This window comes from Grampus griseus (assembly GCF_964374135.1).
Source record: "Grampus griseus genome assembly, chromosome: 4".
Taxonomy (NCBI): Eukaryota; Metazoa; Chordata; class Mammalia; order Artiodactyla; family Delphinidae; genus Grampus; species Grampus griseus.
The window spans coordinates 69,164,862-69,192,071 of record NC_138997.1 but is presented as its reverse complement, the minus strand read 5'-3'; the positions used below and the strand labels follow the sequence as shown (position 1 = coordinate 69,192,071).

Here is a 27,210-nt window from a genome sequence, read left to right as displayed (position 1 = left end):
GGCCCAGGAGTGGGATTGCTGGATCATATGGTAACTCTCTTTTTTAAGGAACCTCCATACTGTTCTCCATAGTGGCTGTATCAATTTAGATTCCCACCAACAGTGTAGGAGGGTTCCCTTTTCTCCACACCCTCTCCAGCATTTGTTATTTGTAGACTTTTTTTTCTTTTTTGCGGTACGCGGGCCTCTCACTGTTGTGGCCTCTTCCGTTCCAGAGCACAGGCCCAGACGCACAGGCTCAGCGGCCGTGGCTCACGGGCCCAGCTGCTCCGCGGTATGTGGGATCCTCCCGGACCGGGGCACGAACCTGTGTCCCCTGCATCGGCAGGCGGACTCTCAACCACTGTGCCACCAGGGAAGCCCTATTTGTAGACTTTTTAATGTTTGCCATTCTGACTGGTGTGAGGTGGTACCTCATTGTAGTTTTGATTTGCATTTCTCTAATAATTAGCAATGTTGAGCATCTTTTCATGTGCCTATTGGCCATCTGCGTTTCTTCTTTGGAGAAATGTCCATTTAGGTCTTCTGTCCAGTTTTTGCTTGGGTTGTTTGTTTTTTTGTTATTGAGTTGTGTGAGCTGTTGGTATACACCCTTGTTGGTTACATCATTTACAAATATTTTCTCCCAGTCCATAGGTTGAGTAGTTGTAATTTCTTGCATTCCTAGTATACTTAAATCAGAGTACAACAGTTAAATGAACTAAATTTTCCAAAAAGCTTTCTTTATTATTGCTATACCACCCATGTAACAGCCACCTAAAGGAAACATTGATTAATCGGGACCGTGAGATAAGCAGCCTCCGGCGCCAGCTTGATGCAGCTCACAAGGAACTTGATGAAGTAGGAAGATCTAAAGAAATGTCTTTTAAGGAAAACAGAAGATTACAGGATGATCTGGCTACAGTGGCAAGAGAAAACCAGGTATGAGCATAAAGCATAAACTTTGATAGTTTTATAGTATACAGTTATACAATGTATTCGTTGTTTGCTAAATTTTAAAGCTTTAAATATGCTTTCTAAATTTTAATTATATAAATATCAACAACAAAAGAAATAATTCTTTAAGGAGAATAGTGTTTATAAGGGTATTTTAAAATGTGGTTTAGAATGCTGCGGTATATTACAGGGTGTGTAATGGGTACAACTGTAGTCCCCTCACCATTGTGGTCTTTGTTGCAAGGAATCCTGAAGCTGGGAGCATGGTGTTCTCTATGGCAGAAATCGGTGTTACTCTACTGGGTGAGGACCTCAGCATCACTCCCAGGGCAAAGTTGCTGTGTTTTAAAGACCCATGATAGATTTTAATTATTCGTACTTACTTCCAGTGGCTTAGAGATATGCCTGTAAGTTAATTAATGAATATTTTAGAATGGCAAATACTAAAAGGTATTGGTTTTGTTTGTGCTGGTTTATTAAAGGATTACACCAAGAAAACCAATAATTTTCTTATTTTAAATATTTTATTTTTAAACATTATTCATTATAGAGTATATTGCTGATATATAAATTTTTAAAAATGTCAACCCCTGAGTGTAGCTAGCCCTTAGTTTAAATACCAGATATGTGGTCACATATGTTGTGGGAGATATATGGTAATATTTGGTTAAAAAGTCAAGATCAGTCCAGAAAAACATGTGAAAATAATGGTCAGGAACAGTTTTCCTTTTTTCCTACTCTCACTTATTCCCCAAATTCAGAAAGAGCTATTTGAACATAAATAGAACTCATTAGGTGCTACATTCATTTTAGATTTGTCTTCAATTTTCTGATTTATAGCAAATTTCATTGGAATTAGAAGCAGCAGTGCAAGAAAAAGAAGAAATGAAGAGTAGAGTTCATAATTACATAACTGAAGTGTCACGATGGGAGAGCTTAATGGCTTCTAAGGTGAAAAAACATTGTTTAGGTTGGATTTAAGACTGATTTTTTTTTTAACTTTTTCATGTTTCTTTATTCTGTCTCCTCTATTAGATATTAACATATGAAAGTGGAGATCTTGCCTACTGTCTTTCTATATTTTCTTACAGATCTTACTTAGTATAGTGTCTGCACAGATAGCTTATGCTTCCTAAATTAAAATAAAAATCCCAGTGTGTGTATATGTTTATGACATGGATATTCCAGTGAGTAATGATGACTAATTTAGAAACAATTTAATTGTGGTTAAACCAGGAAAGAGAAAATCAAGATTTGTTAGATAGATTTCAGATGCTTCATGACCGTGCTGAAGACTGGGAGGTCAAAGCCCATCAAGCTGAGGGAGAAAGCAGCTCAGTTCGACTGGAACTTCTTTCTATTGACACCGAGAGGAGACACCTTCGAGAAAGAGTGGAGCTACTAGAAAAAGAAATTCAGGAGGTAATATATTCATTTGTCTTGCACAGACAGAATTTAGTAAAACAGAAAACATTCAAAGGCACTTTATTGAAGTGAGGTTTAAGCATTGGTAAAAATCAAGTTCAATGGTAATCTGTCATTCTGATAATTTGCTTAGGAGAGCCCTATTACTTTTATATTGTAAGTAAAATATACATAATATCGAATTTACCATTATAACCATTTTTAAGTATACAGTGGCAGTTAGTACATGCATATTGTTGTGCAACTATCACCACCATCCTTCTCCAGAACTTTTTCATCTTCCCCAGTTAAAACTCTGTACCCATTAAATACTAACTAGCTCCTCGTTCTCCCCTCCCCCAGCCACTGACAACCACCATTCTACTTTCTCTAAATGAATTTGACTACTCCATGTCCCTCTTATAAGTGGAGTCATACAATATTTGTCTTTTTGTGACTGAATTATTTTACTTAGGCCTAAGGTTCACTTAAATCTCAAGGTTCACCCATGTTGTAGCATGTGTCAGAATTTCATTCCTTTTTAAGGCTGAATAATATCCCACTGTATGCATATACCACATTCTAAACATTCATCTGTCAATGAACATTTGGTTTGTTTCCATCTTTGGCTATTGAAAATAATGCTGCTATGAACTTGGATGTACAATATCTATTCAAGTCTTTATTTTCAGTTCTTTAGGATATATCCAGACATGGAATTACTGGATCATATTATAATTTTATGTTTAATTTTTTGAATAACCACCATACAGTTTTTCACAGGGGCTGCACCATTTTACATTCCCACGTGCAATGTTAGGCTTCCAGTTCCTCCACATCTTCACCAACACTTGTTATTTTCTGGGGTTTTTTGTTTTGTTTTTTTTTGTTTTAATAATGGCCATCCCAATGGGAGTGAAGTGGTATTTCATTTTGGTTTTGACTTGTATTTTCTTAATGATTAGTGATGTTGAGTGTATTTTGTGTGTTTATTGGCCATTTGTATATTTTCTTTGGAGAAATATGTATTCAAATCCTTTGCATAGTTTTTTTTTTTTTTTCAGTACGCGGGCCTGTCACTGTTGTGGCCTCTCCTGCTGCGGAGCACAGGCTCCAGACGTGCAGGCTCAGCGGCCGTGGCTCACGGGCCCAGCCGCTTCACGGCATGTGGGATCTTCCTGGACCGGGGCACGAACCTGTGTCCCCTGCATCGGCAGGCGGAGTCTCAACCACTGCGCCACCAGGGAAGCCCCTTTGCCTAGTTTTTAATCAGGTTGTTTTCTGTTGTTGTTGAGTTGTAGGAATTGTTTGTATATTCTGGATTTCAATCCCTTATTAGATATGTGATTTGTGAATATTTTCTCCCATCTCATGGCTTACCTTGTCACTCAGTTTTATCCTTTGATGCACAAGAGTTTTAAATTTTGATGAAGTCCAATTTATCTATTTTTTTCTTCTTGCCTGTATTTTTGGTGTCATATCTAAGAAATCGTTGCTAAATCGAACATAATGAAGCTTTTCCCCTGTTTTTTCTATGCGTTTTATAGTTTTAGCTCTTATGTTGAGGTCTTTGATCCATTTTGAGTTAATTTTTATACATGATATAAGGTAAGGTTCCAACTTCATTCTTTTGCATATGGATTTAAATAAGCTTTTGTCATAAAGACAGTCTAATAAAAGTCTCTTAGGGCTTCCCTGGTGGCGCAGTGGTTGAGAGTCCGCCTGCTGATGCAGGGGACGTGGGTTTGTGCCCCGGTCCAGGAAGATCCCACATGCCGCGGAGCGGCTGGGCCCGTGAGCCATGGCCGCTGAGCCTGCGTGTCTGGAGCCTGTGCTCCACAATGGGAGAGGTCACAATAGTGAGAGGCCCGCATACTGCAAAAAAAAAAAAAAAAAAAAAAAGTCTCATGATAAAATTTTGAGTTTAGTTAAAATATAGGGACCCTAAATAAGTTAGATTGATAAGGAACAGTTGGCTATTAGTTCTACTTTTGTTTTGTTTTGTTGGTATAGTATCGTAGTTGGTCTTTATTTTTTAGAAGAAAGTATTGATTATCTGTAGTGCGTAGAATTATGCACCCCTCCCCCCCAAAATATATTTAGGTCCTAGCTCCCAGTACCTGTGAATGTGACCTTATTTGGAAATAGCATCTTTGCAGATTTAATCAAGTTAAAATGAGGTGGGCTTCCCTGGTGGCACAGTGGTTGAGAATCCGCCTGCCAGTGCAGGGGACACGGGTTCGAGCCCTGGTCTGGGAAGATCCCACATGCCGCGGAGCACCTAAGCCCGTGCGCACAACTACTGAGCCTGCACTCTAGAGCCCACGAGCTACAACTACTGAAACCCGTGAGCCTAGAGCCCGTGCTCCGCAACAAGAGAGCCACCGCAGTGAGAAGCCTGTGCACCGTAACAAAGACTAACCCCCGCTCGCCACAACTGGAGAAAAGCCCGTGCACAGCAATGAAGACCCAATGCAGCCAAAAATAAATAAATATTTTTTAAAACGGTTAAAATGAGGTGACACTGGGTAGGATGGACCCTAATCTGATAACTGGTGTCCTTGTAAAATAAGGGAGATTTCAGACACAGAAGACACAGGGGAGAATGCCATATGAGGATAGAGGCAGAGATTGAAATGATGTGTCTACCAAGGCAAGGAACCCCAAGGATTGCCAGCAATCACTTGAGCTGGGAGAGGGGTGTGGAAAAGATTCTCATTCAGAACCTCCAGAAGGAACCGATCCTGCTGACATCTGGGTTTCAGACTTGTGGCCTCCAGAACTGAGAGGGAATACATTTCTGTTGTTTTAAGCTATCTAGTTTCTGGTAATTTGTTATGGCAGCGTTAAGAAACTAGTACAGATTTTGGTACCAGGAAGTGGGATGCTTTTGTAACAAACCTAAAAAGGGTCTTTGGAATTGGATACAGGCTGGAAGAGTAATGGGTACAGGCTGGAAGAGTTTTGAGGTGCGTGATAGAAAAGTCTAGACAACCTTGAAAAGTTTGTAGATAGAAAGATGGATATTAAAGGCAATTCTGGCGAGAACTCAGAAAAAAAGAGGAGGGCTTCCCTGGTGGCGCAGTGGTTGAGAGTCCGCCTGCCGATGCAGGGGACGCAGGTTTGTGCCCTGGTCCGGGAGGATTCCACATGCCGCAGAGCGGCTGGGCCCGTGAGCCATGGACGCTGGGCCTGCGCGTCCAGAGCTGTGCTCCGCAACGGGAGAGGCCACAGCAGTGAGAGGCCCGCGTACCGCAGAAAAAAAGAGGAAAGCTGTAGAGAAGACTTCTATTATTTACAAAATACATAAATCGTCATGAATGGAATTTGTCCAGAAATAAGAATGTTTCTTCTAGTGAGGTCTCAGATGGAATTGAGGAACATGTTATTGGACACTGGAGAAAAGGTAATTCTTATTATAAAATGTCAGAGAACTTGACTGAATTATGGTATACTCTTAGGAAAGTAGAACTTATAAGTTATGAACTTGGATATTTAGCTGAGGAAATTTCCAAGCAGAGTATGAAAGGTGCAACCTGGTTTCTCCTTGCTGCTTATAGTAAGATGTGAAGGAAAGAGACAGATTGAAGAAGGAATTGCTAAGCAAAAAAAGAGCTGGGACTTGATGATTTGGAAAAGTCTTGTCTATCCAGATAGCGTGTTCTGGAGGCAGGGCCGAGAGTGTGGCTAGGCAAAGAGAGTAGGTGAGTGACTCATAGACCCAACCAATCACCTCAGCAGAAACACTGCCAGCTTGGGCTGAAAGGGACAGAAACAGGATACAAGGAAAGAAGGTTAAACTTCTTGGATCCTACTAGCAGAAAACAGGCCACTAGAGTTATGAACATATGTTTTCCTTCAAGAAAAGGGAAGAATGAAGGTGGCTCAGAGATCAGCAGGGCTGCCAAGGGCAGCTCAAAAGCTGGTGGACCTGCTACGCTACCATAGGCCCAGGGGACTGGGCTATTTCTTCCTTGATTCCAGAAAGCAGCGCCACTGCCACTGTGAGCCAAGAGATGGGGCTATACCTGAGGGCTGAGAAGGTGGGGCTGCCCTAGCAGGTCCAGAGGACAGAGTATCAAGACACAGATAATTATTTTTAGGCCTTGAAATCTAATGGAATTTGCCCTACTTGGCTGCAGGCTTACTTTGGACTAGTAACTCCTTTATTCCTTCTATTTTCTCCCTTTCAGAATGGGACCATTTTATGCCTTTTCCACCATTTTATTTCAGAGGGAGGTAACTTGTTTTCTAGTATCACAGGTCTGTGGAAGGAGAGGAATTTTGCCCCAGGAAGGACCATACCCAGAGTCTTACCCATTCTGACTTAGATAAGATTTTGGACTTAGAGTTGATGCTAGAATGTTGGGATAGAATGAATATATTTTGCACATGGGAAGGACATGAATTTGGGGGAGCCAGAGAGTTGATAGAATTATGCCCCCCCGAAATATATTGAAATGCTAACCACCAGAACCTGTGAATGTGACCTTTTTGGAAATAGGACCTTTGCAGGTGTAATCAATCTAAGGTGAGGTCATACTGGACTAGGGCAGGCCATAACCTAATGTTTGGTATCCTTATGAGATAAGAGAAATCTGGACACAGAAGACACAAGGAGAATGTCAAGTGAAGGTGAAGGCAGAGATTGGAGTTATGTGTCTACAAGGCAAGGAACACCAAGGATTGCCAGCAATCACCAGAAGTTTGGAGAGAGGCGTGGAACAGATTCTACCTCAGAACCTCCCGAAGAAGCCAACTCTGCCAGCATCTAAATTTCAGACTTGTAACCTCCAGAATTGTGAGGGAATAAATTTCTGTTGTTTTAAGCCACCCAGCAATTTGCAGTAATTTGTTACAGCAGTCCTAGGAAACGAATACACTATTTCTGTAAGTTTTTCTGTTAAGAGTATAATAACTAAAGGAATGTTTTTCAACCTTCAAAATAGTTCTCGGGAGAAACTATTCTTTAGTTCTTTTGTTCTTTGTCATTGTTCATGTTCTTATGTGGTATATAAGATTGACTTACATATTTATATTTCTTTGGGGGAATTTTGATTAATTAATTCATTAATATTTGGAAAATCCAAGTACTTTTCTACAATTGTTGAAATTTATTAAATCTTCATAGCAGTGTATTAGATTTTTAATGTTGATTCATTTTAGTAAAGCTTGTTTAATAATTTAATTTTCAAATGTGGAATTCTTCCTAAATTCTAGAAGTAGAGTTTATATCTGTTTGTATTTATCACTCACATTTTAAATTGTGAAAAATTTTAAATGTGCATTACTTGGGACTTCCCTGGTGGCCCATGCAGTGGTTAAGAATGTGCAGGGGACATGGGTTCGAGCCCAGGAGTCCAGGAAGATCCCACATGCCACGGAGCAATGAAGCCCATGCACCACAACTACTGAGCCTGAGCGCTAGAGCCATGAGCCACAACTACTGAAGCCTGTGCGCCACAACTACTGAAGCCTGTGTGCTGCAACTACTGAAGCCCGCACGCCTAGAGCCCGTGCTCCGCAACAAGAGAAGCCACTGCAATGAGAAGCCCGCACACCGCAACGAAGAGTAGCCCCTCCCTGCTCACCACAACTAGAGAAAGCCTCTGTGCAGCAACGAAGACCCAACGCAACCAAAAATAAATAAATTAATTTTTTTTAATGTGTATTACTTTAGGAAAGAAGTGTTTATCAGTATTTCAAATTTTGCTCGTCATTTCAGTTATTAAAATCTTATAAAGTTGTATACTATTATTAGGTTAAGTTAAATTTAAATATGAGTTTAGGTATATAGTTTTAAAGCAAACTCCATTTTTGAAATTCAGAATTTAAAGGCAGTTGAGGAGTGATAAGTATATATGTTACTTTAAAAAGCATTATTATAACAGAGTTTATAAAGGAAAAATTTAATATGACTTAAAAGATCTCTCATGTTCACAACCCTAAAGCGGTAACTTTCATCTTCCAAATATATACATGAGGTACTTAGTTACCATGATTAATAATTAAACACAGTTTATTTTTTTAAGCATTAAATAGGCCATCTTTAAATAGAAGACAGCTTCCTGAGAGTATCTTAAAATTGCAAAATTTTTTAAATTGCAAAAATTGGCTTTTATAGTTATATGAAGGGACGTTGTAGTTACACAGATTCAAACCTTTAATATTACTGGGTTACTTTAACTTTTTACCTGTTTTCTTATTTTCAGCACATAAATGCACATCATGCTTATGAATCTCAGATCTCATCCATGGCAAAAGCCATGTCTAGATTAGAAGAAGAGCTGAGACACCAAGAAGATGAGAAAGCAGCAGTATTAAATGATGTGTCATCTCTTAGAGACCTTTGCATTAAGCTTGATTCAGGCAAAGATATTATGACCCAGCAATTGAATTCCAAAAACCTTGAATTTGAGAGGGTAAGAACTTAAAAGATAATATTGTAGCATATTGGTTTTTTATATATAAATTTACTTATTTTATTTATTTATTTTTGGCTGTATTGGGTCTTCATTGCTGCATGCACTCTTTCTCTAGTTGTGGCGAGTGGGGGCTACTCTTCGTTGCGGTGCGCAGGCTTCTCATTGCGGTGGCTTCTCTTGTTGCAGAGCATGGGCTCTAGGCGCGTGGGCTTCAGTAGCTGTGGCACGTGGGCTTCAGTAGTTGTGGCGCACGGGCTTAGTTGCTCCGAGGCATGTGGGATCTTCCCGGACCAGGGCTCGAACCTGTGTCCCCTACATTGGCAGGCGGATTCTTAACCACTGCACCACCAGGAAGTCCCAGTAGCATATTGTTTTATTCAGCCCTACTCTAATTTGACTACTACATTTTTTGTCGAGGTTTCTTTGGCAAACATGATGATAAAATTAGGTGCTGTTTTGAAGCAGATGGGTATTTAGGAGAATATAAGTCTTCTAATTATAGAATAGGAACATATCCCAATACATTCTTTCTCTGCTTAAAAGTAAGACTTATATGAAGAATTGAGCAGTTGATTCCTTTCTAAGTGGAATATTTTCCTGATAAAAATCTTACTTAATTTTAAAAGTCGAGTTAACTGGAACGTCCCATTCCCAAACCGAAGCATTACTTTAAACAACCCAATGTGTGTTTTTAAACATGGGTGTTTCCAGTTTTCACTTATTTAGTAGTAACTTTATTTTCAGGTACTGAGAAGCTTCAAGACTGGTTTGACTATGTAAACAGAATATACATATTTAATAAACCAGAAGGGCCTCCTTACTGATAGGGTGGCCACATTTTAGGATTTTACGTTAATTACCCCCTCTTGACAAGATAACATGAAAGAAAACTATTTGAGGGTTGGGATAGGTCTTTGCTAAAAATAACAAAGATTATTTTGAAAATAAGATGTTTTTCCTATATGTGAAAAGTATTACAGAATCTTTAATCAGTACCCAAAATGAAGCAACTGATGTGTGTATAGCTGTGCAGATAATTTTTCAGAGTAAGTCTAAAATTATACTGAAGTAATCTTGCTTTGTTTTTCTTGTAGGTTGCAGTGGAATTAGAAAATGTAAAATCAGAATCAGAGCTGTTAAAAAAACAACTGTCAAGTGAGAGACATACGATTAAAAACCTTGAATCATTGTTGGCTACAAATAGAGATAAAGAATTTCATTCCCATTTAACCTCCCACGAGAAGGATACAGAAATTCAGCTACTTAAAGAGAAGTTAACCCTTTCAGAAAGCAAATTGTAAGCGTCATGAATCAACTTATGTGAGGAAAATAGCTTGTCACAAATAATTTTTCAATATGAATAATTTTTTATAGATTTGTAGCATAAAACAAATGATAGAAAAATAGTGGAGGAACGAAAAAAATTTTGTTTTCAAAGTGTTGGGGGACTGGGGGATGGGAGTGCAAAGCAAAGTATTTTGATTACATGGCCGCTGCTTTGGGAAACTCAGGGGGTTTAGCTCAGAAGAGACATCATGTTTGGGCGTGTAATTTGTATATGTTCTCCACAGAGGTGGTACCCATGGAAGTGAACGAGTGGACTTTAGAAAAATACCTAAATTTGAGGACTGAAGAGAGAAGTCAGCGAAGGGGAGAGCATTTCAGAATGGGGAGAACTGGCTGTGTTTCATGCTATGGATTAGGAAAAAGACTTTGAAAAGGCCATGAAATTTGACCCTCATAATATTGATTACCTTTTAGGAGATTGATAATGGAGAAGTTTGGACATATTTTTGGAAGAAGGGAGGAAACATAGAGTAGATAGTATGAGTGGAATAATTAACTTTTAAAAGGAATTAGAAATATATCTCTTTCTGAGGTAGGAATCAAGAAAGAGCCAATAAAGATACTTTACTTTTTGATGTTACAATTCGTGTCTTCTCACATTGGTATCTCCAGCATTGCTGCAGTGCCTAGCACATACTAGAAGCTTAGTAAATGTTCGTTAAATAAATGAGATGAATGAAAAAGAAAACTTTGTGATAGAAGCTCCAGACGTTTATGGAATTATTGTTGGAAAGTCTTCTCTTTTTTTCATCCTTATATGTCACCTCCATTTGTATTTATTAATAACAAAAACAAAAATCCATAGCACTTGATGCTATAAAACAGAATATTTATTATTTATTTGATTTTCTAAATTTGTTTTTAAGAAATAGTCAAAGCCGGGAAAACACCATGCTTCGGGCTAAAATGGCACAATTACAAACAGATCTTGATGTTCTGAAAAGGCAGATTTCAACTGAAAGATATGAACGGTAAGAATATATTTTTAGCATTGAACAGCGTTTTTATTTATTCCCTATTCTATTCCAAAAGGATTTAATATGGCTTACAAATAGCAAACTTTTCTTAGCATTAATATGTAAAATAAATTTCTTTGGTAATTCTTCCTAAAAAGGCAACAAGTGTTGTAGAAGATAATATCCCCACAATAAAGTAGCAAGTATTGTATGAATGTTTGCTGTAGCATTCCTCAGGACAAAATTAGGGCATTATTTCAAAGGATATAGTTAGGGAATCAGCAAGCTAGTAAGGATTCTACAAGAGCCCAAAACATTATGGTCCAATAGGAAATTCCAAATACAAATCATCATGAAAGCGATGATACTGATGATCTTAAGGGCACTTAACAAATATATGCCAGATACTATGTATGTATCTGATTAATCCTATTAACTATCTATTATTGTGCCTATATTGTTATTAAAAACTAAGGTCACGCAAATAGTAAATAGCAGAGCCAAGACTAAAATCCATATAGGTTTGTCTAATTTTAAAGCCTGTGCTCTTAATCTTTTCAATATATTCCCTACAGCTTAGGAATTTTTATAGACACTTATATTTCAGTTCATTTGCTTTATTATGTTGAAAATTTTAATCTCCAAGTGTTACAGACAGGAATGAGACCTGCTTTAACAGTTAAAATCCAAGTCTAATTTGTGAATCAACTTGTCAATTTACTTTTCTTCCATTATTCTTTCCTACTGTATTAATACCATAGGCATCAGCATTCCTAAGATTTCATTCTCAAATAGTGGTCAGATTGCTTATTTAGGTCAATATTTTGAGTTCTCTAATCTTATTCTTAACCATTTGCTTCAAAACTTTTAAGTGATGTGCAATTTGGATTATAGATGGAATTTGCTAGGAAATCAGTATTTGTGATTTCAAAGAGAAATGAAGCCTGAGGTTGCATCAGTGTCATGAAAGCAGTGTTGTTAATTTCTTGTTATTTAGAAGATCTATTTTCTGAATGTACTAAACTGTGTATATGTAATGATTTTCATTTATTAATGACAACTGAAATTCTCTTCAATTCAAGGGTCCTAAACCAAGCCCTCTGTTGCCTAGGGTTATAGACTCCCTTAATTCTTCTCCTTTTTCCTTGCCCCTGGTCCCCAAAGAAACCTTGACCCACATGACCATGTCTTTCCTTCTGTTTACCATGCAACTAGATCTTGCATTTTTAAAGAGGCAATATTGTCCCTGCAGGGAACAATATAGATTCTTGGGGAAGAGGGAATGGTAAAGAAACCTTAGGTACTACAGTGATTTATGGCCCTCGGAAGGGCCACAGTGTATTAACAGTGTATCTATGTATTAAAATCTGATGTATTAAAATTGGACGGAGGGGGAATAATTTGGGGAGGGGCATCTAAAAAAGTTTTTGTAGGGGATTATAATGAAAAAGTTTGTGAAGCACCCGTCTAGGTAGAAATCCTAGGTACTGAAGAGCTCAAGTCAGAAAGTCTGGGCCAGGGACTGTGAATAGCCCACAGTAGAGGTGGCAACACAGTCATCATGCTTTGTGGGGCAGACCCAGACATAACAGAAAGTAGATTATTTTACTTCTAACATTTGGGCGTTTTGAGACAGGAAGGAAGAGGACTAGATTTATGTGCAAGAAGAGGTGGGAAAGGTAGGGGCAGAGAGGGGAACCAACCAACTTTGAAAATCTATATTCAGAAGGGCTTTGAACAATCTCTTAAAGTACATATTCCTTTAATTGACATCTTTTATCCTCAACTTAGAAATGATATAAAGACATAGGATTTATTTATTTGTTTATGGCTGCGTTGGGTCTTTGTTGCTGCGTGGGCTTTCTCTAGTTGCCATGGCAAGCAGGGGCTACTCTTCATTGAGGTGTGCAGGCTTCTCTATGCGGTGGCTTCTCTTGTTGTGGAGCACGGGCTCTAGGCGCGCAGGCTTCAGTAGTTGTGGCACGTGGGCTCAGTAGTTGTAGCTCACGGGCTCTAGAACGCCGACCCAGTAGTTGTGGCACACGGGCTTAGTTGCTCCGCGGCATGTGGGATCGTCCTGGACCAGGGCTCAAACCTGTGTCCCCTGCATTGGCAGGCAGATTCTTAACCACTGTGCCACCCGGGAAGTCCCTTCAAAGGATTTAAATTTAGTAGAAATACTAATTAATCAATTGAGTAGAAATTACTTAACAACAATAACAGGACCTTTTATTTGTTTACCACTTTTTGGTATAATCTCTTATTTTGTCTTTATTGACAGAGAACGAGCAATCCAAGAGATGCGTCGGCACGGTCTTCGCACACCACCCCTTAGTTCTACTCTGAAGTCTCCTTTACATTCTCCTGAACATACAAACTGATTATCAGAAAGGTATGTATGTAACACCAAGTACAAGCAAAACTTATCTCTGGTTATAAAAATTACAAGAGTTGTTTTCTGTGTGGGGGGAGAGGAGATTGCCTATAAAGGTGGTAGGGAACTTTCAGAGGTAATAGAATGTGCTGTGTCATGGTGGTGATGGTTACATGGCTGTATACAATTGTAAAAATTCGTTGAACTGAACGTTTACAGTCCATGTATTTTATTGTACATAAATTATACATTAATTAAAAAAGAAGACATCTGGGGACTTCCCTGGTGGTCCAGTGGTAAAGAATCTGCCTTCCAATGCAGGGTACGTGGGTTTGATCCCTGATCGGGGAACTAAGATCCCACATGCCGTGGGGCAACTAAGCCCATGCACCACAACTGCTGAGCTTGCGCGCCTCAGTGAGAGCCTGGGTGCCACAAACTACAGAGCCCTCGTGCTCTGGAGCCCGCACACCACAACTAGAGAGAGGAAACTCACGCACCACAACTAGAGAGAAGCCCACGCGCCGCTACAACTAGAGAGAAAACCTGCACGCCACAACTAGAGAGAAGCCCATGCGCCACTACAACTAGAGAGAGAAAACTCACGCACCACAACTAGAGAGAAGCCCATGTGCCGCTCTAACTAGAGAGAAAACCTGCACGCCACAACTAGAGAGAAGCCCATGTGCCACTAAAACTAGAGAGAGAAAACCCACGCACCACAACTAGAGAGAAGCCTGTGCACTGCAAGGAAGAGCCTGCACGCCGCAACGAAAGATCCCGCATGCCTCAATGAAGATCCCACACGCCGCAACTAAGACCCGATGCAGATTTAAAAAAAGAGAGAGAGAGAGAAGACATCCACAACAAAAATTAAATGACAATGTATCACAGGGTAATATTTGATAAAGTGCCAAACTCAAGGTACAAATAACAGATAGTGAAAGTGTGGACAAAGACATAGAAAATATTATTTAATATTGAAAGCTAGATATTTTAAGATAAATTATTATATACATGCAGAAAAGTGCTATATCATAGGATATACAGCTCAATGAATTTTTACAAACTGAACGCACCTATGCAACCTGCACCCGGATCAAGAAACAAAACATGACCTCTCTTGGGTGTCCTTCTGGTCATAAGCCTTACTCTAAAAGTAACTGTCTCAGTTATTAAAAGCGTAGATTTCTTTTGTCTGTTTCTGGACATTTTATAAATGAAATCATATATTTCTGGCTTTTTTCTCAATAGTACCTCTGTGACATTCATCCATACTGCTGTGTACTTGTAGTTGGTTCAGTCTTGTTGCTGTATAGTATTCCATTATGTGAACATACCACAGTCCATTTACTCATTCTGTTTTTGATGGGCATGTGATAATTTCCAGTTTGGGCTATTACAGATAGAATTATGATGAACATTCTAGTACCTTATGTTGGCGAACAGATGTGTGCATTTCTTTTGGGTATACACTTAGGGGTGAGATTGTCAGGTCACTGGACGTGCATGTGTTCGAGCTTGAGTAGTTATAGTAAGGCAGTTTTCCAGAGTGATTGTAAAGAGCTAGGACACATTTGGCTGAGGAAGGGTCAAAGTGATGTGCTCATTCATTGGAGATGGGAGTGAATGGGAAAGAAGCATGTCAGACCCAGGGTTTGAAAAGTAGATGACTGAAAAGTGCAGGCTTATTGACAGAAATAGTAAAGTCAGTCCTTTTAAAAATTATTCATTTTTTGGCTTCTCTCAATAGAATTTTATAGGAGATAATTAAGCATTTCCTTGGTGACTTCAGAATCCTCATAAGAGTATTAGCTATGTTCTATTCTTTAATATACTGATGCCCCAGGGTTTATTGGTATTTGTAGGGCCTATGTTTAAATGATTCCTGATTGCTGTGCTTTTTGCTTTTGTGTTTGTTTATTTGACTAAAACATTTGACTTCCTCTTTCACTTTGAGGACCACTTCCTAGTGCTGGCAGCAGTCACTTTGTCCTCACAACTTCTAAGCTGCTGCATTAATTTGAATGTGATTAGATGGAGGTTCTGCTTCTCATTATAAAGCCTCTTGGCAGTTGTGACACAAGCATTTTTTTCATGCTTGATTCACAGCTGCATTTTAGATCAAGGGTTGGTAAACTAGGCCCCTGTAGGCCAAATCCACACCACTGCCTAATTTTGTAAATTAAGCTTTATTAAGCCACACCGATTTGTTTACATATTGTCTCAGACTGCTTTTCTGCAGTGGCAGAATTAGGGAGTTGTGACAGAGACCCTGTGGCCCACAAATCTGAAATATTTATTTACTAACTGGCCTTTCATGTCACATAGCCCCTGGAAAACTTATCTGTATACTTGTGAGATAATATGAGTGAAAAAGCAAGTAATTCCTTAGTTTATGAAAAGAGGCTTGACTCCCAGGGATCCCCAAACTATAATTTAAGAACCACTGGGGGCTTCCCTGGTGGCACAGTGGTTGAGAGTCCGCCTGCTGATGCAGTGGACATGGGTTCGTGCCCCGGTCTCGGAAGATCCCACATGCCGCAGAGTGGCTGGGCCTGTGAACCATGGCCGCTGAGCCTGCACGTCCGGAGCCTGTGCTCCGCAATGGGAGAGGCCACAACAGTGAGAGGCCCGCATACCGCAAAAAAAAAAAAAAAAAAAGAACCACTGATCTAGAACATAGTGCTTTCCAGCAATCTCTAAAGCTGTAATGAATTAGAAAACTTTTTAAAATTATGATAAAATATATATAACATGAACTTTGCCTACTTTTTTTTTAAGTTTTTTTGATGTGTACCATTTTTAAAGTCTTTATTGAATTTGTTACAATATTGCTTCAGTTTTATGCTTTGTTTTGTTTTTTTTTTGGCCAGGAGGGATGTGGGATCTTATTTCCCTGACCTGGGATCGAACCCACACCCCCTGCATTGGAAGGCAAAGTCTTAACCACTGGACAACGAGGGAAGTCCCTTAACTTTGCCTTCTTAACTATTTTGTAAAGTGTACAACTCAGTGGCATTAAATTCACAATGTTGTACAACCATCACCACTATTTCCAGAATTTTTTATCACCCCAACAGAAACTCTGTATCTATTAAGCAATAACTCTCCAGTCCCCTGTCTTCACTTCCCTGCCCCTGATAACCTCTAATCTACTTTCTATCTCTATAAATTAGCCTACTCTAGATTTTCATATAAGTGAATTTATACAATATTTGTCTTTTTGCATCTAGCTTACTTCATTTAGAATAATGTCTTCAGGGTTCATCTGTGTTGTAGCATGTATCAGAACTTCATTCCTTTTCATCCCTGAATGATATTCCTTTGTGTTTATACCACATTTTGTTCTTTTGCTCATCAGTTGATGGACACCTGGGTTGTTTTCATCTCTTAGCTATTGTGAATAATGCTGCTGTGAACATTGGTGTACAAGTATCTGTTTTAGTCTGTTTTAATATCTTTTGTGAGTACCTAGAGTTGCTGGGTCATAAGGTAATTCTATGTTTAACTTTTTGAATACCTGCCAAACTTTTTCCACATAACTGTACCATTCTCACCAGCAGTCTAAGAGTTCCAGTTTTCCAAGTCCTTATCAACACTTGTTATTTTCCATTTTTTTATTATAGCCATTCTAGTAGATGTAGATTAGAAAATGTCTACAACCATTAACAAATTCCCAGAGTATCCTAATGATGTTGTTAATTGGTAGCACATTTCCATTCATATTTTCTAACGTTGTCACCAAAACTAATTTTAAGGGATTTCCCCATAAGTACCCAGAAATGAATATGAAATATTCATATCAAGTCGTATTTACAGTGTCTCTAATAGTTAACATATATAATCCAGTTTTGCTTTTACTGTTTTGATTATTGCATCTAAAAAATGCTCACTGAGAAAACATAAAATACAAAAGTAGAAAGAAGATAACCAAAATCACTTCTTTTTATATTTTTTTTATTGGAGTAAAATATACATAAGGTCAAATTTATCATTTTAACCATTTTTAAGTGTACATTTCTCTGGCAGTTAGTACATTCACACTCTTGTGCAAAAATCATCTCTACCATCAATCTCCAGAACTTTTTCATCTTCCCCAGCTAAAACTCTGTACCCATTAAACACTAACTCCCCATTCTCCCTTTCCCCTAACCTCTTGCAATCACCGTGACAATTTCTGTCTCTATGAATTTGACTATTCTTTGTACCTTAAATAAGTGGAATCATGCAGCATTTGTGTTTTTGTGACTGACTTATTTCACTTACTATAATGTTTTCAAGTTTTATCCATGAGGGAGGGAGTATGTGTCAGAATTCCCTTCCTTTTTGAGGCTGAATATTATTCCATACTATGTATATAGCACACTTTGTTTATCCATTCATCACTTGGCTTGCTTCCATCTTTTGGCTATTGTGAAAATGCTGCTGTGAACATGGATGTACAAATCAAAATCACTTTTAATCCTACAACCCAGAGAAAATAGCAATTAGCCATTTGGTACACTCCCTTCTTTTTAAAAAGAAAAAAAAAGGTTTATTTATTTACTTTTTTTAAACTTTATTTATTTATTTATTTTGGCCGTGACACGCGACATGCAGAATCTTTGCAGGATCTTATTTCCCCAACAAGGGGTCAAATCCGTGACCCCTGCATTGGGAGGGGAGCATGGAGTCTTAACCACTGGACCACCAGGGAAGCCCCTACTCCTTTCTTATGTTTAATTTGTAATAAATATACACACAAGCATAGACATACATGTATAATTCTAATAGAAATCATACTCAAAATAGTTTTTATCAGTTTTTTTGTTTTGTTCTGTTCTGTGGGGTTTTCCCCTTAATATAGTTGCATACATTTATTCTTATCATTAAAAGCATTTTCAAAAATGCCATTTTAAAATAGTGATTTAACAGTTGATCACATGGATATTCCATAAATTATTTAATCATTCTCCTCTTATGGAACATATATCGATAGTTTGTTTCCAGCTTTTTTTTTCTTATAAACAATGTTTTACATCAGTATTTGACAACCTGCCTGATAATTTCTTCTTAAGTATGTCTTCCTCAATATAGAAAAAAATAATTACTTTCTCAGTGTTTCCATTGTGTGATTTTTTTATATTTTAATGTCTGTGTTTTTTAATTGGGAGGGTGGTTAGATAGCACGTAAGGTCAAAATACTTGGAAAAATATTTGACTATCCTTAACATGCTATTTTAAGACTCAGACAACATAATTTACAGTACTTGTTTGTAATTTTATGAAACCTATACATCATAGTATCCCTTCTTTTGAACGATTTTTCTCAATTAACATTCTATGTTACCCCATTCTTTTCACTGTGTATCATTCTTTCAGTACTCTTATACTTTGAAGTGCTTTTGTATAATAGTTTAAAGGGAATATCTTTTTGAAATATAGAACAATACTTCTTGACTATTAACTATAATTTGTGGGCAAAGATTTTATTAGAGATTATAATTTCAGTTAAAACATTACTGAATTGCAATTTTTCATGAAAGTACTGAGTAATTTTATCATTTTTTTCTTAATCCACCTTTCCCCTCCCCGCTTTTTCAGAATGATGGCTTTCATGAGTTGGCTATATGGATTTTTTTAAAGGACAGACAGTAATGAAATATTTGAAGCACTTGTTCCTGAAAATTATGAACATTGACACAAATTCTACCTCTGTCAACTTTTATTTAAATCAGTGAATATTTATGTAAAAATTTGGTTTAAAAGAGCTATATCCATGTGTATATTTTCATATATATGACAGAACAGAATATGTATGGATAGTGCTAATGTTATATCTGTATTTTTATTATTCCTGACTTAAATTACTTCTCAAAGTGTGTTTATACTGTGAATTATTATGATGTATTATTCACATTATGCTTTAATAATTTTTTTCTTAATGAACCATGATATATGTATATAAATACTCTCATTTCCATGCCTGTGTTTATAACCCATATCTTTAATACATTCACAAGGGATGATCAACTTTGATGCTATGCTGTCATGTTTAACTTTTTTCTTCTAAATGTAAAATTAATTATGCACCAATATGCTGTCTATCATTGAGGGGACTATATTCAGATCTATTCTTATAATAGCAAAGGTCTTGATAAAATAATGGTTGCCATATATAATTTGTTATTGCCAACTAGAAGAACTGTGATAGAAAAGATACATTCATATATTATATACAATATACTATTTTGGCTACCACATGGACTCTTCACATAATATAAACGCTATCAAAATTAAACTAAAAGCTGTATTTAGAATTTTGTAAAACGATAGAACAGAAATTTGGGATACTTTTCAGTAAATAAAATTTATCACTGTACGAATCTAAAATTTTGAATACAAAAATATCAATATATAGGGTAAATACAGTAAAACATTTTGTTAAAATTCCATTATACATTCAATAATATCCAGTTTTTTGCTTCTAAACCTGTGTGTTGTAATTTATCAGTCTTCCAGAATAGTATGTAAACACTGACCTGTTGTGGCATATTAGATAGAAAACAGCTTTTTACAATGAATTTTCAAAGTTGTAACTTTAAAGGATTTAGATATATACAGATATTAATAAAAGAACAAAAGTACAAAATAGATTGTCATACAAAAACTAATCGTGTTTAAACCATACATTTGAAGAAAATCCTGTTCTTAATAGATTTCATTATGATCGAAAAAGAACTTAAAAACTAGCATTGGAAAATGGAAGACCAATTATTTATGATACATTTTATTTCCTCCTGTGGTTTAATAAAGTGGAGCTTATGTGTGAGTGTTTGTGTGTACCTGGGGGTGGACAGCACTCTTTTTCTAAAACTAATATTCCTTATATGTTCTCATTATGCCCTTTGCAGTAATTGTGTATTTGGTGTGATGTGGCTTACTTTTTCACCATCTATGTAATTTTATGTATTCTATCTCCTGTGTGTGAATTCATGTATTACAGCAAAATACAATAGAAATGGGACTATTTACAATGTCATATGGAAAATCTTTTAGTAAATATATGTAAATAAAATTTTAAAATTTGTCCCCACCTTTTCCCCAAAACAACAGCAAGGCATATTTTGTTCAATATTTTATTTTTAATGTTTCTATAATTTAAAAATGTATAGTTTGCCATAATTGTTATTTTCATAACCATGATACAATTTTTTAAAGTGGTTTTATCTTGAAATACTGAATGTTCTGACCTTTTATAGGTGTTTTTAATTTGTTTTAAATAATTTTAAATTTAAATTTTTGACATAGATTTTCCAATAAACTTTTCAGTCCATTTATTTTCTCTTTCTTACAAATAATTTTGTATAATGGTAGCAATATTCTTAATTCTAAAGTTAAGTGTAATTTATTCAAATCAAATTTTATCATGGTGGGATATGGAGAAGTCTCTGAACTCAGATTCCAGGCACTTTTTTTTTTTTTTAACATCTTTATTGGAGTATAATTGCATTACAATGTTGTGTTAGTTTCTGCTGAATAACAAAATGAATCCGCTAAACGTGTACATATATCCCCATATCCCCTCCCTCTGCGTCTCCCTCCCACCCTCCCTATCCCACCCCTCTGGGTGGTCACAAACCATGGAGCTGATCTCCCGGTGCTATGCAGCTGCTTCCCACTAGCTATCTGTTTTACATTTGGTAGTGTATATATGTCAGTGCCACTCTCTCACTTCATCCCAGTTTACCCTTCCCCCTCCCCGTGTCCTCAAGTCCATTCTCTACATCTGCGTCTCTATTCCTGTCCTGCCCCTAGGTTCGTCAGAACCATTTCTTTTTTTCAGATTCCATATATATGTGTTAGCATAACGGTATTTATTTTTCTCTTTCTGACTTACTTCACTCTGTATGACAGACTCTAGATCCATCCACCTCACTACAAATAACTCAATTTCGTTTCTTTTTATGGCTGAGTAATATTCCATTGTATATATGTGCCACATCTTCTTTATCCATTCGTCTGTCAGTGGACATTTAGGTTGCTTCCATGTCCTGGCTATTGTAAATAGAGCTGCAGTGAACATTGTGGTACGTGACTCCTTTTGAATTACGGTTTTCTCAGGGTATATGCTGAGAAGTGGGATTGTTGGGTTGTATGGTAGTTCTATTTTTAGTTTTTTAAGGAACCTCTATACTGTTCTCCATAGTGGCTGTATCAATTTACATTCCCACCAACAGTGCAAGAGGGTTCCCTTTTCTCCACACCCTCTCCAGCATTTATTGTTTGTAGATTTTTTGATGATGGCCAACTGGCACAAAAACAGAAATACAGATCAATGGAACAAGATAGGAAGCCCCAGAGATAAACCCACACACATATGGTCATCTTATCTTTGATAAAGGAGGCAAGAATATACAATGGAGAAAAGACAGCCTCTTCAATAAGTGGTGCTGGGAAAACTGGACAGCTACATGTAAAAGAATGAAATTAGAACACTCCCTAACACCATACACAAAAATAAACTCAAAATGGATTAAAGACCCAAATGAAGGCCAGACACTAGAAAACTCTTAGAGGAAATCATAGGCAGAACACTCTATGAGATAAATCACAGCAAGATCCTGTTTGACTCACCTCCTAGAGAAATGGAAATAAAAACAAAAATAAACAAATGGGACCTAATGAAACTTCAAAGCTTTTGCACAGCAAAGGAAACCATAAACAAGATGAAAAGACAACCCTCAGAATGGGAGAAAATATTTGCAAACGAAGCAACTGACAAAGGATTAATCTCTAAAATTTACAAGCAGTTTGTGCAGCTCAATATCAGGAAAACAACCCAATCCAGAAATGGGCAGAAGACCTAAATAGACATTTCTCCAAAGAAGATATACAGACTGCCAACAAACACATGAAAGGTTGCTCAACATCACTAATCGTTAGAGAAATGCAAGTGAAGACTACAATGTGGTATCACCTCACACCAGTCAGAATGGCCATCATCAAAAAATACCTCCCATTTTTAATCTCCCATTTTAAAACCCTCTTGAACCATACCATTCCATTTTTCATACTCTTTGTAGCAAAAGTTCCTTGAAAGGAGTTATCCATACTCACTTCATGCCACCCTTCCTTCTTGAACTATTCTAATCACCTAATCACAATTTATTCCCATTACTCCAGTCAAACCATTCTTATCAAGGCACCAACAACCCCCATGTGTTCTTTATTTCCACTATTACCTTTTTCATACCTAATCTTTCCACTTAGTGCTTTTTCGTTATGTTTGATACTGCTCCTATTTTTCTTTGAGGAAGGATTAGGTACAGATATAGCTTTAAAATAGTGCATTTGAAGATAAGATTGAGGACTTCTTCCAGAAGGCATCAGAAAAAGAGATTGAAAATGTAAAAGAAAGGATGAGCATCATAGAGGATATGTGTAGGAGTGCCAACATCCAGGTAATAATGAGCCTTAGAAATGAGAAATATTAGACAGGAGTGTAGAAAATAGTTTAAGAAATAATGGAGATAAATGTCCCCAAATTAAGCATACTTTAATAAAGTCTGAGGTCTTTATTAAAAGGGCTCAGAGAAAGCCAAGTAGGAGAGAAGGAAAAACCCACATTTAGACACAATATTGAAGACAGGAGAGAAATTATAAAAGCTTCAGAGAGAAAACAGGTCACCTAAAAAGGAACAAGGGTCAGATTTACATCTGTTGTGGACTGAATGTGTCTCCCAAAATTGCTATGTGGAAACCCTATTTTCTAATGTGATGATAGGAGGTGGGGCCTTTGGGAGATAATTAGGTCATGAGGATGGAGCCCTCATGAATGGGATTAGTACCCTTGTAAAAGGAATCCCAGAAAGCTCTTGCACTCTCTGTTGTATGAGGGTACAATAATAAGTCAGCAGTCTATAACCCAGAAAAGGGCTCTCACCAGAACCTGACCATGCTGGCACCTTATCTCTGACTTCTAGCCTCCAAAACCATGAGAGATAAATTTTTATTGTTTACCAATCTATGGTAAATTATTATAGCAATTCCAACAGACTGAGACAACATCAACCTTCTCAATAATTACACTGGAAACGAGCAACATAGTATTTTCAGAACATTGAAAGAAATGAATTTTGAACCTATTTTATAACTATGCTGTCATTCAAATCTGAAGGTGTAATAAAAATGTTCTTAGGCATACAAAGTCTCAGAATGTCAAGTGAAGATCAACATTGAAAAAACTTGAAGGAAGTAATCAATTAGAGAAGTAGGTATAGAAGATGCTGCAAGAGATGTGATAATTAAAGATAATCAAATAGCTTGGTAAAGCATATTAAGAAGAGGAGGGACCAAAAAAAGAAACAAAATATATCTATAAAAATTAAGACCAAAAATTTTAGAATCTGGATAATACCAACATGCTAGATAGTGGGGAGGAGGACAGAAAGAGAAGAAAGGCACATGAGGTAAAATACCTGTCAGGAGAACATACAAATCTCGATATTTCAGAAATCAACAAGGAGGGGTAACACAAACAGGTGTCTTAAGAGCAACTATCAAAATGATATAACAGTAAACACATAGAACTTTATTCTTACCAGGCACTTTCTCAAGAGTTTTACATATATTAATTAATTCCCACAACAACCATATTCTCCTTTATTCTCATTTTACAGATGAGAGCACAGGCAAGACTTGCCCATGACCACTTAACTAATAATGATGAAGTCATTTTGGGATGCTTTCAAAAGTGATTTAATATTTAAACCAGCAGAAGAACACTTGACGTCTGCAGTGGAAAGCAGGAAAAGAGAAAAAAAATCAAAACAAGAAAACGAAATTGAAGTACAGTAGATGGAAAATATGAAACAAAATGGCAGAAATAAATCCTTATGCAAGAGTAACCACAATAAATTGTAAATTGATGGATAAAATCCATCAATAAAAAGAAAGAATCAGGGGCTTCCCTGGGGATGCAGTGGTTAAGAATCCACCTGCCAGTGCAGGGGACACAGGTTTGATCCCTGGTCCGGGAAGATGCCACATGCTGCGGAGCAACTAAGCCTGTGAGCCACAACTACTGAGCCTGTGCTCTAGAGCCAGTGAGCCACAACTACTGAGCCCACGACCACAACTACTGAAGCCTGCGTGCCTAGAACCTGTGCTCCACAGCAAGAGAAGCCCCCACAATGAGAAGCCAACGCGCTGCAACGAAGAGCAGCCCCCACTTGCAGCAACTAGAGAAAGCCCACGCATGGCAAGGAAGACCCAATGCAGCCAAAAATAAATAAATTTATTTTTTAAAAAAGAATCAGATTTAAAAGACAGGGGACTTCCTGGTGGCGCGGTGGTTAAGAATCCGCCTGCCAATGCAGGAGACATGGGTTCGAGCCCTCATCCAAGAAGATCCCACATGCCATCTAGCAACTAAGCCTGTGTGCCACTACTACTGAGCCTGCACTCTAGAGCCTGCGAGCCACAACTACTGAGCCTGTATGCCACAACTACTGAAGCCCGCGTGCCTAGAGCCTGTGCTCCGCAACAATAGAAGCCACTGTAATGAGAAGCCTGCGCACCGCAACGAATAGTAGCCCCCACTCACCGCAACTAGAGAAAGCCCACGCGCAGCAACAAAGACCTAACACAGCCAAAAATAAATACTAAAAAAAAAAAATTTATTAAAACAAAAGACAGTATGTGCGTTACAAGAGGGATATGCTTTTTAAAATTTGAAAATAGAAGGAAAGAAAAAGATTCACCAGGCAAATGGGAACCAAAAGAAAGCTGGAGTACTAACCTTATTATCTAAAAAGATAGAATCTTGGGGTGGAAAAAAAGTGTGAAATAGTGGTGAACAACAAGAAGAATAACAAGTACAATAGAACAAGAAGATATAGCCAACATAAACGTATGGCTATATATGTACATACATGTATAAAACTCCACACCCTATAAACTGAGAATACACGTTTTTCAAGCATATCTCTTACATTTGAAAAAATAGACCATATAGTAGCCCTTAAAGGAAGCCTCAGATTCAAAAGAATTATATAAATCATTTCTCTGGCCATAATGCATAAAATTAGAAAATAATTTTTCAAAAGGATAGAAAAAACTTCAATATGTCTGGAAACTAAAAATGTCTTTCTAAATTACCCTTTGTTAAAGATGAAAATCATAAAGAAAGTAAAATAATTTAGACTGATAATCAAGTAATAAACCATTAAAATCAAAATTGTGGGACACAGCTAAAGATGAGTCATTAGAGGAAACCTGTAATTTTAAATATGTTAATCAGGAAATAAAACTGTTCACAAATGAGCAAGCATTTAAATCAAGAGATTGGAAAAAAGTAACAGTAACCCCTGCTCCTCCTCCGCCAAAAATAACAGAAATAATAAAGGACAAAAAACAATGAGTTGGAGAACAATAATATCAACCACAAAAATTGAGATTTACAAAATTAAGAGCTGGATCTATAAAAGGACTGATTAATGAACTTTACTTGAAACAAGACAAATACATAGTCAAAACACAGAAGGGGGAAATAACTACAAATATTTTAGATATTAAGAAAATAAAAGTATGAAGAGTGAACATATGTTAATATATGAAATGGATAAATGCAATGAAAACTAAAAATGCTGAAACTTGGTACAAGAAATAAAATAGAACTCAACGAGAACAATATGTACTAAAGAAATTGAGAGACAGTCAAATATAATGTTTGGGATTTTATTTTACCTTAGTTGCAAGCTAATAAGTTAACCTATTACTGTTTCCTAGATGCAGGAATAAAATAGGAGACTCCTGGATCAGAGACAGAGGCCTTTATTACTCATGGCACAGCAAGCAGCATAAGCATCATGTTTGCACTCGTTCTCCTTACCTCCTCAATCCCCACAGGGGCAATGTGGAGGGGCCCAGATGAATACTAAGCATGCAGAGGTTCACGTAGCAGCCTAGAGCACTGAACTTAGTTAATCCATCTCTTTTATAGCAAGCAATTAGTAAGCCTGCTCTTTGTCCCAGAAGGATGCATCACTTCATCCCCCAAGGTTGCTCACTGCAAACACAATGCTGAGAAATGGCCTGGATGAAGATAAATCAGGGCCTTGCATTCTTTGCATACCCACAACAAGAATGTACAGGGAGGGGCTTCCCTGGTGGTGCAGTGTAAGAATCCGCCTGCCAATGCAGGAGACACGGGTTTGAGCCCTGGTCCGGGAAGATCCCACATGCTGCGGAGCAACTAAGCCCGTGCACCACAACTACTGAGCCTGCGCTCTAGAGCCCCCGAGCCACAACTACCGAGCCCATGTGCCACAACCACTGAAGTCCGCACACCTAGAGCCTGTGCCAACAAGAGAAGCCACCACAATGAGAAGCCCGCGCACCACAACGAAGAGTAGCCCCCGCTCACCGCTACCAGAGAAAAGCCCGCGTGCAGCAACGAAGACCCAATGCAGCCAAAAATAAATAAATTTTTATAAAGAAAGAATGTACAGGGATACTCAGGGGTGTATGGCACATTGCCTCTCCCAAGGATATTCTATCCCTTGATCTTAATACATTCTTGGCCGAAGTTGAGTATGCCACTCCATTGACCACCTGCTGAAAATGCCCAACAGAGGCTGGGACCAAACCTGTTCAATGTGTCTCATATAGCATTAATTAAGGCTAATATCAGTAAGATCCCAAAAGCAGAAGGAAGAGGCTAACCAGCAGTACTGATCTCAATTGTGCCTTCCAGGATCCCAGACGTAGCCCACTATAGTTA

The 27,210-nt window shown here is 37.7% G+C and overlaps 1 protein-coding gene across 1 annotated transcript in view; it reads left to right on the top strand.

The window, feature by feature from the left end:
• CEP135 (centrosomal protein 135) overlaps positions 1 to 19,162 on the top strand; it is a gene marked incomplete at its 5' end in the record, with an annotated part of 80,568 nt that extends 61,406 nt beyond the window's left edge. The window contains 8 exons of the mRNA XM_082653516.1: positions 753 to 921; positions 1,777 to 1,887; positions 2,173 to 2,358; positions 8,553 to 8,762; positions 9,860 to 10,062; positions 10,979 to 11,083; positions 13,350 to 13,460; positions 19,029 to 19,162. Coding sequence (XP_082509642.1) covers positions 753 to 921; positions 1,777 to 1,887; positions 2,173 to 2,358; positions 8,553 to 8,762; positions 9,860 to 10,062; positions 10,979 to 11,083; positions 13,350 to 13,449 — 1,084 coding nt within the window. The 3' untranslated portion in view covers positions 13,450 to 13,460; positions 19,029 to 19,162. The remainder of the gene's footprint in view (positions 1 to 752; positions 922 to 1,776; positions 1,888 to 2,172; positions 2,359 to 8,552; positions 8,763 to 9,859; positions 10,063 to 10,978; positions 11,084 to 13,349; positions 13,461 to 19,028) is intronic.
• Positions 19,163 to 27,210: the final 8,048 nt, after the last annotated feature.